Source organism: Lathamus discolor, chromosome 18 (assembly GCF_037157495.1).
Source record: "Lathamus discolor isolate bLatDis1 chromosome 18, bLatDis1.hap1, whole genome shotgun sequence".
In the NCBI taxonomy this organism is placed as follows: domain Eukaryota; kingdom Metazoa; phylum Chordata; class Aves; order Psittaciformes; family Psittacidae; genus Lathamus; species Lathamus discolor.
This window is the reverse complement of record NC_088901.1, coordinates 2,492,871-2,505,575: the sequence shown is the minus strand read 5'-3', so window position 1 is coordinate 2,505,575 and position 12,705 is coordinate 2,492,871. Positions and strand designations below refer to the sequence as shown.

Genomic DNA, 12,705 nt, shown 5'->3' with positions numbered 1-12,705 from the left:
TTCCAGCGGGCTCAGGAACTCCTTTGGCGCTGATGGGGAGAGGGATGAGTCGGGTTTCCTCCAGCGCAGCACACAGTAAAAGGTTTATTTTTCTTCTCTTCAACAGCAGCGGCTTTCTGGAGACAGAGCTCGAGGCAATTTCTATGCAGCCACACGGGAGATGGAAATGGAAGAGGAGAAACCGGAGCATTTTTGATGGGTGAGGGCTGCTGAAGCACCAGCTCTGCAGAGGGCTGCATTCCTCGCGTGTAGTCCTGTAAACTGACCCCTCTTCCATTATTCATCAGAGTCTGCAGCTCATCAGAGCCCCTGCTCCTCAAACAGGCATTTATCTGTTACTGTTTGAAGAGCTCAGCAGCTCGCTGTTAACCAGAGCCCGGCCTTGCCAAGGGCGAGGAGCACAGGCGCCGGCAGGAAGGAGCCAGGGAGCTGTCAGGCTTCCCTTCGAAACCAAACACGCTCCATTGCTCCAGCTGACACCACGGAGCAGCCAGCTCAAACCAAGAGCTTCGGCACTGCTAGGCTGGCAAAGCTGAGCACTAAGAGGGGCAAGAGCTGCAGCCCGGACCCTGCGGTGCAGAGGGGAAGGTGCATTTCCAGGCAGCACCACGCCATGCTTGAGGTGCTCTGCTCGCACCAGGTTATCGCAGGTTATCCAGGGCCAGACTGGCTGGAGCGCTCTTGGCTGGAAGCCACTGAAGAGGGGCAGTGGGCAGAGGAGGGTACCTGCTTCTTCCCGCATTCTCCAGCTTTCCAGTTCCTGGGGAAGGGAGCAGCAGCTGCGCAAACAGGGTTCAGAGCAGAGAACTTCACTTGTTTGGTTTCAACCCCTTCGTGTTAAGAGGCTGTGATTGGTGGTGGCCAGCACTGAGGAGCATCACACCACTGGACGCGTCTTGTGTCTTGTGCTCAGCCTGCAGCTGGGGTCGCACGCTTGGTGATGCAGCTCCAGAGAAGACAGGGCAACCGTCAATGGATGCTCTGCTGAAGGGGAGGGATGCGCTGCTGGACAGCAGCACTATGAGCAAGCACTAATGCACTACGCCACGATGGAGCCTTGTCTCTTACATCCTGAAGAATTCCCGGTTCATGACTAGGGGTGAGAGCAGGATTCCTCACCAGCGGTGAAGTCCAGCCTGCAGGAAAGCTGCTCCAGGTACATCCAGTTTGCAGTGGCAGTGGAGAGCTGGGCTCTTCACAGGAGGAGCGCAAAGCCAAGAATCAGCCTTATTTCTAACAGCAGCCGGCTGCTGTTGAACCACGCAGAGGACTGGCACGGAGCTGTCACAGGTTCATGGCTACAGCCCTGTTTCCTCCAACTCATCCCGAAGAACTACGATCCAGAGCTGTGACTGCAACTGTGCTTTGTCATCACCAGGGCGTTACAGAGGGGTGTTTCACCCAGACCAACACACACTGATGTTCACAGTACTTCTCTAAGCAGAATTATCCATGCCCAGGGTTCCTGCCTATACCTTCCCTTGCTGAAGACACTGCAGGGGAGGGCCTTTCTGCAAGCGTTACCTGGTCAGGACACAAGGATAAATCAGCAGAGCTGGGAAGGAGCCGCATCTTCCCCTTTACTGCATTCCCACCGCGGTTTCCTGCCTTGAGCAGGTGGGGCACCTCACACCCGGTACGTGCAGCAGAGCAAAGCCTTGCTCCGGTCTCAAAGGTCTCTTTTATGGTGCAAGGCAGAGCTGGAAGAGGTTACTTATTCACCTCCCCGCTCTTCATTGCACACTATTCTCACCCAAGAACAAGCTGATCAGCACTCCCGGCCCCAGCTACCTCCAGCGAGAGAGTGGGCACACTCAGCACTGCAAATCCCCTCCTCTGCTCTTCATTATGAAGTGATTTCACTAATTGGGTGTTGTACTTCTATGCAGAATTCCTCACACTTGGCACCTTCAGGGAGCACCAGCTCACTCCTCAGCCAAGCTGGCTGCAGAGCAGGCTATAAAACCCCAATTACAAGAGGTTCCGTTCTTTCCACTGAATTCAAGCCCTCTGTTGCTGAACAATGACCAATCTTCAGCCTACCTGACAATTAAAATGTCAAGAACACGGAGGAGAGCAAGGTTCAGTACCTAGGGAGCGATGCACAGCGCTGCTCATTAGCCCCTGGGGCAGAGCAGCTCCGGAGAGCGCAGCAGGAGACCTCCTGGTTTGTTCCTGACCTGCGCAGAGACGCAGCTGAGGTTAAGCCAAGGCTGTCCCCGAGATGCTTCTCTCAGTGGCAGCCCAGGCTATGCCAAAGGAAACAGCAGGGAGAAAGCCGACCCTGGGCTCTCTGCAATGCGGAGGATGCCGGGGCAGCGGCCCTGCTCCTCTCCCACCAGTACAGACGTCAAAGAGCAGCTCTTCTGTTCAGCAGCCCACGGATGTTGCACTGAAACCTTGCACCACCTCTGCTGCTGCTATCCCAAAGCCAACATCAAATTTGAACAGGTAAAACACCACCACCAAAGAGATAAGAACCCCAAAACCCCATCCTTGTACCAGTCTTTGCCAAAGGTGCTGCTCAGTGCAGCGCTGCAATAGCTGTCTGGTTTTAGGGATGTGGCCAGGATTGCTTGACAGATTGAAAGCTTTTACAGTAGGGACACGCTGGGAACATCCAGATAAGCAAGGATTCGGGCATGAGCAATCTAGGGTTGTGCTTGCTGACAGCAGAGGGTTTTGTTTGGAATTCCTTATGGCCACAGAGCTGGAATGCTGTTGGGGTGGCCCTGACTGCAGACCCAGTCCTGTGACGGTGCAGAGGGATGCATCCCAACCTGTAGGATCTTGCAGGCGTTTCCAAGCTACTCGGATAAACACGCCGAGGTACGATGCTTGCAGGGACTTGTGTTCCCCAATTCCTCTTGAAAGGTGGGAATCCACAAGAGGTTGTGAAATGCTCCCGCTGTCCTGGGCACGAAGCTCAGCTGGAGCTACAAAAGCAGCCAGGAAGTACCAGATCACAGCCAGCCTGGCCCAAAACATCCCCTCCTGCCTCTGCAGTGCCCATTTCATGCCCAAAGACCCTCACGTGCAATGAGAGCAGGAGAGATGATGATGGAGGCATCAGACTGCAGCAGTCGCACGCTACCAGCTGCAAAGTTCCCAACTCTTTTGAGGAACTCTTGGGTTTCCTCCTTTGCAAAGTGCCTTTGGTTACTGCCCAGGCAAATAATGATTGTATTTGTGGCAGCATCCTCCTTACAGGGACAGGAACAGCACTTCCGTGTGGGTGTTGAGTAATCGCCACTGTCGTTGCTTCAGGCTATTATTAGAAGGGATCACGGAATTAGCTACAAAGGGATAGCAAGTACAGACCTAGGATAAAGGTGCCTCTTCCCCTTCCAGCTCTCCACACACAGAAGGTATTGGGAGGGATCCTGAGCAACCTTCAACTTGAGAAGAGCCAAGCTCGGACGTTTACTGCCTCTTTCTTGTCCTTCCTTAGTCCTTGTAGGCAGAGCCAGTGCCAGAAGCTGCTGCTGGCATCTACCCACCAAGTGAACAGAAAAAGACACAGCTCCACTTGCTTCCCCCATCTGCAGCATCACAGCTGGTTCAGAGCAGCAGAGTTTGCCCTCAAGTTGAAGGTATGTGTTAGAATCATAGAACAGTGTGGGTTGGAAAGGACCTCAAGATCATCCAGTTCCAACCCCCCTGCCATGGGCAGGGACACCTCACACTAAACCAGGTCACCCAAGGCTTCATCCAACCTGGCCTTGAACACTGCCAGGGATGGAGCACTCACAACCTCCCTGGGCAACCCATTCCAGTGCCTCAGCACCCTCACAGGAAAGAATTTCCTCCTTAGATCCAATCTAAACTTCCCCTGTTTAAGTTTGAACCCGTTACCCCTTGTCCTGTCACTGCAGTCCCTGATGAAGAGTCCCTCCCCAGCATCCCTATAGGCCCCCTTCAGGTACTGGAAGCTGCTCTGAGGTCTCCACGCAGCCTTCTCTTCTCCAGGCTGAATAGGCTGTGTTTATAGGAAGGATTTCATTTGTCTGGGCTGGCAGCAACCGTACCTTGGACAAACTTGGAAACCCAACCGAAGTTATTTCAGGAGCATGTAGAGGGATCCCTGTGTTCAGACGTTACCGAAAATGGGATTGTCAGGCAGTGCTCGCAGGCATTTTGGCCACAGGGCCTTGGAGAAGTGCAGAGCTGGACACCTGCACGCTGGGGGATGCTGGGCAGCTTCCTGCTGCTCTGCTCCAGCTCCCCGCAGCTGCACTGGGGACTTCACATCCATGCCCCACAGAGGGACAGACACAGAGCAGCCAAAAGAACCCCAAGTGCTTTTTGGCCTCTATCGCATGAGCTTTCTATGGGGCTGCATCTCCGGATGGGATCAGACAGGGATTTCCCAGCAGTGTCTTTCAAAGAAGAAAAACTCTTCAAGCACTTTTAAAGCAGCATCCTTCAGTGGCTTTATGGGGGCAGCTTAGCCAAGTGTTTGAGGATGAAAGAGCCAAAGTCTCAAGTCCTAGAAACCCAGCTGGAATCCAACCAGAACAGATACGTTTATTTTCCCATGCCAGAGATGCAGGCACAGTGAAGAGCCATAAACCCACCAGTCTCATGGGAGGGGTGTGCACAGTCTCACTGACCTCAGTTTGTAGAACCCATGTCAGATTGCTCTGCCAGCCACTGGAAACGTGCCAGTCCAGCAACTGGGACACGAATGCAGGACAGGCAGGTGAGGTGCAATGGCAATGCTGGAAATTCCAACAGAATTTTCTGATAAAACCTGTCTGAAATGTAGACAATTGGTTTCTAGGCTTCAATTTTCCTAAAAATGTAACTGGAAAACCAACACAATCAGCCCCATGGCCTTTAGCATCGGTGGTGATTCAGAGAGAGGAAGTGGTACAGGGCATTCCCTAAGGGGAAGGCACAAACCATGCTTGGTCTCCCCAGCCGAACCAAGCACGTTGTGTCATTCGTGATGGTTACAGCATGTACATAGCAGAAAAGGCCCTTCTGCCCTGCACAGTACCTATGGGCCCAATTAGGAAACACCCACACCAGTAACATCGTGCCTCTGCCTCTGAGAGAGGGCTCACATCAGAGCGATTAAAGCCCTTCAACATCATGCGGTTCATGCGTGGAGCAGGAAGAGCTTTAGGTGTCTGAAGAAGGTCAAGCAGATGAAGACCTTTTCCCCAAACATGGAAGAGAGCAGCTCAGTTCCCTCTGCCATTCCCAGCTGATGTTAACAGGGATGAGGAGGGCAACTCCAGAGCTTCTCCAGCCCCACCAGAGCAAGAGAATAAACAGACACCAGGCGCCCAGCAAGGGCAGCTGTGCCAAAGCCATCCAAGACTCTTGTACTTCTCATCTCATTTGACAAGACCACAACGCAGAGAAAGGTGTAAACACCACACTGAAACACCCCAGGGATTCTCACTTCCAGCCCTCTGCTGCAGCCTCCAGTCCATCGCCTGTGTGCTGGACTGAGGGAGCCCTTTGTGAACCTTCCCAGGTACTCGGATGATGAAAGGGAGAGAAAGGAAGAGGCTTTATCTTTTCTCTTCCCCTTCTCCCGTCCCTTCCTCTCCCACATGCACTCATCCAGATTACAAAGCAGCAGTTTACCGGGTTTAAAAATAGCTGTAATTAACGCAGCTCGGAGGGATGACTTGAGAACACAACCCCAGAGCGCTTTTACCTTGGATGGAATATTCCCACCTTCTTCAGGAGCAGCCTGCCCATTCTGAAAAAGAAGAGAACTTGCCATTAGCACGTGCCAGGCATAGGACTGCTCCTTACACCCCCCTTACTGAGGCTGCTGGCTCTGAGGGCCCTTCATGCAGGACAAGGAATGGGAGGACGCCACTTTCAGACATGGGACAACCTGGATACTCCCCATACACACAGGAGACGCTGTCTGCCAAGGAAAACCCCACACTTATTAAACCCTAATTTCCCCCGAATGAAATCAGGGCTGTTTATACACCAACCATCACCTGGGGGGCGATGAGCACCCCTGCACTCCTCAGCTGTGCATCCCTGGGGAGTGGATGCAGGAATCCCACCCTAAGCAGCACGTGCTCTGCACACACAGCCCATCCCTCGGTACCATCCCATCTCTCCTGCACCCACCCTGGGGCTACCCCCTCCACTGTTTCTCTGGGATTCCTGGAAGAAGCAAGAAGGGGAGAGGAAGCGAGGGTGGGAAAGCAGTGCTAGAGTGCACTTAACAGCCACTGTGCCGTGACGTTGGCGAGAGCATGAACGTTTATCAGTTCCTTCGTACCTTTAGTACCCTGCCAGCAGGAAACCTGCACCTCCTGCTTGGCTCCAGGCCACCTCTGGCCTGAAACCCCAGCTCCTGCTGCTGGAGCTCTGCACAAAGTCACCGCAGGTGACCCGGACCGCTCAGAGCGGCATCAGCCGCTCACACCGAGCACTGAAGACACGAAGACACAGCAGGCTGAGCACAGCCCCGTGCCTGGAGGAGCCAGCGGGAGCAGACATGGGTGGGATTTAATGAGACAGATACTCAGAGCAGGGTAAGCACGTACAAAAGGTTTCCTGCAGACTCTGGAGAAAAACAAGGGCAAGAAGATTTTGCTTTGACATCTGTTTGTGCGGCAGTCTCAGGCTCCAAAAATCATGGAATTCCTCTCTTTCTTTGAAGGAGCAAAGCAAATTTATTCACCCCTCTTCAGATGTTACAGCCCAGGAGAAGAGCTGCAATGCGATCCTGTGTCAGCCTCTCAGATTCTTTCAATGGCTGGGTTTGAGGCCTTTCAGGAGTCTGACCGAAACAAAGCCAGCTCCTTCCGTGGAGAAGCAAGGGGACATCAACCTGACCTCTGCCTCAACACTACCTTCCTCCCACTTCTAAGACCAAATAAACCTCGCAATTGTTGATCTAGAGAGAGCTTTGGGGCCGCTGAGGAAACCTCCCTCTAACGCCACACTCGCTTTCGACAGCATTCCCTGCGTGCTTCCAGGTTCCCCCTCCTCTCCTTCCCATAGGAAGCCATCCCTGCTTGGCTGCCTGTTCACCACCCGAAAAGGTGCAATGCTAAGGAATGAAACTGAAGCACAAGTTTAGTTCTCAGCTGCTTCATATCCACAGACCATAGTCCAGAGCCTCCATGTATCTTCATATTCAGGTCTCTCCACTCCCCCTCAGCCACCTCCCAGGGCTACCACAGCAGGGTACCACCACACCTGACGGGGAGAAGACAACCTGCCTCTTGCTTCTCTTCTGATGCTACAGCCTCTAATGCTGGCCCTGCAAAATTCACCTTCTTGTGGGTCCACCCTGAGCTCCATAACTCACCTCAGCGCCAACTTCAACTCGGCTCAAGTTCCCAAGTGTTTTCAGCCAGTGACTGAAGAAAGCAACGGCACCACCACACAAGCCAAGTCCTTCCAGAGCAACGTTGCCCTCGTGTTTACACGCAGCTCTTGGGGCCGTTAGGACAAAGAATAGCAAAGAAGTGAAGTAAGATTCCCTGTTTATGCAGAGCCTCCACAAAGAGGGGGCAAACGCTGCGCTCGAGATAACCACACTTGGAAACACTGGCTCGGCTGCTACTGATCACCAATCCATCACTCGCTGCTAATCCAAACCATAGCTCGGGCAGGGCTGTTTGGGTCTAAAACAGCTTAAGAAGTAGAATGTCAGTGTTGGGCAGAGGGAGGCAGTGCCTGGCTCGTGGTCTGGAGAGCAGATCTACAAGGCACGTGCCAGGAGAGGGGTGAGCTGATGCATGGCGCAGCTCTTTCATTCCTCTGGGAAGACTAGCAAGGGTCTGTCCAACCCTTCAGCTTCAAGGGTAAGGTAGGAGACGTCGGGTGCCTCCTCAAGACCTTCTGAGTGCTACATTTCATCAGCTCCCTACCCTGAGGAACGCTTGCCCTACACGCTGCTGTTGACAGAAATCCACCCTACCTGGGGATGGAAGGGATCATAGAATCATAGAATAGTGTGGGTTGGAGAGGACCTCAAGATCATCCAGTTCCAACCCCCCTGCCATGGGCAGGGACACCTCACACTAAACCAGGTCACCCAAGGCTCTGTCCAACCTGGCCTTGAACACTGCCAGGGATGGAGCACTCACAACCTCCCTGGGCAACCCATTCCAGTGCCTCAGCACCCTCACAGGAAAGAATTTCCTCCTTAGATCCAATCTAAACTTCCCCTGTTTAAGTTTGAACCTGTTACCCCTTGTCCTGTCACTGCAGTCCCTGATGAAGAGTCCCTCCCCAGCATCCCTATACGCCCCCCACATCCCCTAGGGCCTATAGGTTGTGGAAAGAAAGAGAATAGCGTCCATGCCAAGGAAGTTTCTTGGGCATTTAAGTCCATGGTCTTAGAGGGATGAAGCTCCGGATGAAACAGTCACTTTCTCAAGCTGACATAAGGCAGATGCATAGGGGAGAATCACAGTATTCAGAGCCTACTCCAGAGCAAAACCAGTCCTTATTCCCTCATAGGAATTCAAGAGCCATTTGTAAGTGTCTGGGATGGAAACACACTCACAGTTACACACTCATCACCTCCCGGGATGAACTCCAGCCGTCCGCCGTGTTGTGAGTAGAGCTGAAAGAGTTTGTGGGTTTCTTGGGTTGACATTTGTCTCTTTAAAATGCTCTCTTTCTGCACTCCCCCTGCATACCACGCAGAGCACGCTAGCGAGCGCACGTGTGTTTGCCTCTGTGCCAGATGCCCTCTTGCAGCCCATTGTTCTCGGGTTGGAAAGGAGCCTCCTGAACTCTGAGAGCAACCCTGAAGCTCTCCCATAGGCAGCAATCAAGCAATGCCTGCTGCAAGAGGGAGGCACAGCCCCTTCCCTCCTGCCCAGGGCAGTAGGGAGCTGATGCAGATGGTGGTAGAGCGGGGCTTGGGCTACCAAGAAGGCAGCGACACAAACCTTCCCGAGGGCCAGCAGCCTGTCCCCGCAGCCAGCCCTGCTCTGGGGCGAGTGGAAACAGGGATTACAGAGCTAATCTGATGGGCACATGGAGCAGCAGCCTGGCAGCGAGGGCACCTCTGGGCCAGGGACAACTAGAACTGCTCGAGAGAGAATGCGAAAGCCCTTGCGCACACGTGCTGCTCTGATAAATTGTCTTAATAGCAGGCAGAGAAGTATCCTGGAAAACAAGTGCACTTGGTTACGCAACTGCCAGCGTGGCTGAACTTGGGAGATATTTATCTTAGGACATCTTGCATTTTAAATCCCTTTAATTCTGCATAATCCGCAGCACAGGGAGCAATTTACAGGGCAGGCGAGTGCTGCTCTGATGTGAAACAGGGATGAGTGGCACCCCGGCAGGACCATGTGAGGCTGTGCCCACTCGTGCTGCCATCGAGGGCTGTGCTCTATAGTTAGCACCACCAGCACAAGTCATCCTGGATTATCGACAGCTCTGTTTAGAAGAGCAGCCTGCTGCTATTTCTAGACCTCTAGGTTTTGACTAGTCACTTCGGCGATGCCCATATACAACACAACAAGGGTACCAGGTACTCAGGGGTGCTCTTTCCCCAACTTTGATGAACCATGAAGCATTCAAGCAAGAAGAAACAGGAAAGAAACCTTTCACCCCAGAGCATCAGGTAGTTTGACACAAGAACAAGGCATTTTATTATTATTATTTAAGTGGGATTTGTGGATCTTGCTGCATGTCAGAGATCCTGCACAAATAAAGACCTCCAAAAGAACCCACGTAGCCCAAACAGACCAAGGAGTCTACGCACGAGGCGTATCAGAGACAACAGTTTCTCAGCTTCCTCCCCTATCTTTTGATCATTGTTTTCTGCATTGTTCAGCTAAGATGCTTGAAACAGATAAGTTATTCACGAACAGCTCCTGCTCAAAAAAGGATGAGACACTTACACTGGCAAAAATAATTAGCTTGAAGTGGTTGGGTTTGGCATAATCCCACGTCAGTCGTGTTGCTGGATGCTTGTGTAATAAGACAAGAGTTTCAAAGTAAAGCCAGGTCCCGATGACAGCATCCATCGCTATGGTGATGGAATCATTCAGCTCCAGCCTCCATCACCTGTACTCTGCCCCAGCCAGGTTTTTCTACTACATAAGCAATATTCTGAGTAATACGAGCAGCAGAGAGAACAGGAGGAGAAGAACAAGGAGCAGTGTCACGATGTTAGCTCAGTCCCCGGCACTGAGGCACTTGTCTCCTGCAAGGGATCCATTCAGGCTCCCACTGCCACCCGCTCCCATCTGCTTCCCCAGCCCAGCTCCGGGCCAAGCCCCGGTGGGCTAGGACAAGGGGCACCAGTCATGACCCATCTCCAGCAGCAAACAGCCAACACTGCTGGAATGCAGTGGAAAAACACCAAATCCCATAACAATAGGGCTGATGCCTCCATCCACCAGCATGGTGACAGCACCTCTGCTCCGTGACTCAGAAAGCAAAGGTTGGAGGGAGCCGGTTTCTAACCTGGATGGCAGCGATCCCAGGGCAATTTACGTAACCAACGTTCCCGAAACGTCTCCCGGTTTTCTCAGTGGTGCCACCTTGCCCAGGAGCAGGGAAAACTTCATCCTTAGGCCCCTACCTTGGGCCTCAAGGTGCAGAACTCCCCCCAAGCCTTAGTCCCTCTCTGTTTGCAGATATTCTGCTGGATCTCAGGCATCCCCTTAACTCCTGGCCCAGGCGATGGCAGCCGGGGTTAGGGGTGAAGAACATCTCTATTGGTTTTCCTCACTGGAATCAAGCACGTGCGCTTCCACACCTTAGGGCTGGTAAACTGCCAGTGTCCCATCTGCAGAAACACCACCTCCGAGCAGCTCCTGACCCTGCCCTCGAGCCATGGCCAAGGTGAGACGGGGGCAGCTCAGAAGCCAGAGGCAGGCCCCCCACTTTCCGTTTACAACCAACGCACCGGTTACCGTGCAATGGGGAAACCAGCCACGATCTTCACAGCTGACTGGGGCTGTGAATGCACCAGACCCCCCCGGGCCTCTTCCGCTCGGGAGAGATCCTGTGATGCTGACACAGCGCCTGCCTGGCACCTGGGAGACCTGGGATTAAGCAGTAACTGAAATCTCACCCGCGGCATTCACCGCCCTGGCCGCTGGCACCGGTTTCCTCCCATTACGACTCAAGTTGCATTTTTTGGCTTTTCAGGCTATCTTCCCACTCAGAAACTGCAAAGAAAAGCCCTGTCCCCCAGCACCAACCTGCACCCTGGCTTGGGGCGCACCAAGTGCTTCCAGGCAGCACAATTATCACCACAGGACCTCGCTCCTCTCCCACCTTCCAGCACAAACCCACCCTGACGACTCGAGCAATGCTTCAGAGCAGATGCTCTGAGCCCATAGCACCCCCCACACATGGGGGGTTCTAGGAGAAGCTGTCGCACATCTGCTTGATGAAAATTAGGCAATTCCCCCCCCCCCCCCCATCGCCAGCAGACCTCCCCCCCCGCTGTCACAGCAGCAGTGGTGAAATGCTGCTTCCAGTCAAAGCACAGATCTCTCAAGAGGCAAATTTAAATGGGAACGAGCAAATGTGACTGATCAAGACATCCCCTGGCAAGATAAAGGAGCGTGACAGCACCGAATCCAGACAAAACGATGGGAAAGCACCGAGATGTGTCCCCCCCCGCCCCGGTTTCTCCAGGAGAGCTGCTAGTTCCCGGCTGGATGAGATGATGTTTAACTACAGAGTGCCAGAGCACGGTGCCTCAGCGGCTGCTCTGCGATGGCTGTGAACTGCTACGAGCTGTCCCTTCGTTCTGAAATGGCTGTGATGCACGCCTGCAGATGTGGACAGATGCAGTGCGCTGCCCTGCACATCTGGCTTGGGGGGGAGGTCTGCATTAGAAGGAAAAGAGCAAAGCAAGACGGAAGGGCGCACATCCAGCGAAGTGACACGGGACCGGGACCGGAGTTTGAAACGCAGGCCTGAGAGAGCAGCTGGGGCTGGGAAAGCGGATACCGAGGAACCCCGCAGGAGAAAGACCCCAAACCGGAGACATCCATTCCCTGGGCCTTCAGCGCGGACCGCGTCCCTCTCTGTCTGGTTGGAGATGCCCGAGCACGCTGCTTGCGCTCCCCGAGCTATCGCACAGCGGGGCCGGGAAGCGCGCCCGCCCCAGCCCCACGCCGGCCAGAGCAAGCCCGGCTCCGCACAGCCCCGGCCGCCTGCATCCCCCCCCCCCGGGCCGCCCATCCGCTTCCACCCGCGGGGACCGCGCCGGGAAGGGAACGGGGGGACCGGCCCGGGCGCTCCTTTGTTCGGCGGAGCCCCCGCGGTCGCCAAGGGCCGGTGCCCGCTCACCTCCGTGTCCAGATGCACCACCTCCATGTCGGGCCAGGGCTCGGCGAGCTGTGCGAGCGGCATGGTGCCGCCGGGCTGCCCGCGGGGCTGCGCTGCGAGCGGCCCGCGCTGGGCACCGGCTGCCCGGGCCGGGCCGGGCCGGGAGCGCCGGGAGGGGAAAGGAGGGGACGGGAGGGGCGGGGCGGGGCGGGGCGGCTCCGCCCGCTGAGCCGCGGGGCGGGCCGGGGCTCGGCCCCCGGACCCCCCCTCTGCAGACACGCACCGGGGTTGGGGTGATGCGAGGACTCCCGCACCCTTCACCCTGCCCTCATAGGCTCTGGATGCGAACGGATCTCGCCCCGCTGGCTCCTCGCAAGGCGAGAGGAGCAGCCGCTAGCAGGGAGCCCTCCAATCACCGAGAACGCCAGCTGACAACTACACCCGGGGTCCCGC

At 54.8% G+C, this 12,705-nt stretch overlaps 1 protein-coding gene across 4 annotated transcripts in view; it reads right to left on the bottom strand.

Moving 5' to 3' along the window:
* The window catches only part of RPS6KA1 (ribosomal protein S6 kinase A1), a 39,809-nt gene extending 27,392 nt beyond the window's left edge, over window positions 1-12,417 (bottom strand). For 2 of the 4 annotated variants that reach the window (XM_065697866.1, XM_065697870.1), the window contains exons 1-2: window positions 12,274-12,417; window positions 5,675-5,719 (exon numbers count right to left, since the gene is read on the bottom strand). In XM_065697866.1, coding sequence (XP_065553938.1) covers window positions 5,675-5,719; window positions 12,274-12,336 — 108 coding nt within the window. In that variant the 5' untranslated portion in view covers window positions 12,337-12,417. The remainder of the gene's footprint in view (window positions 1-5,674; window positions 5,720-12,273) is intronic. The other 2 variants (XM_065697868.1, XM_065697872.1) reach the window with 1 other exon arrangement.
* Window positions 12,418-12,705: the final 288 nt, after the last annotated feature.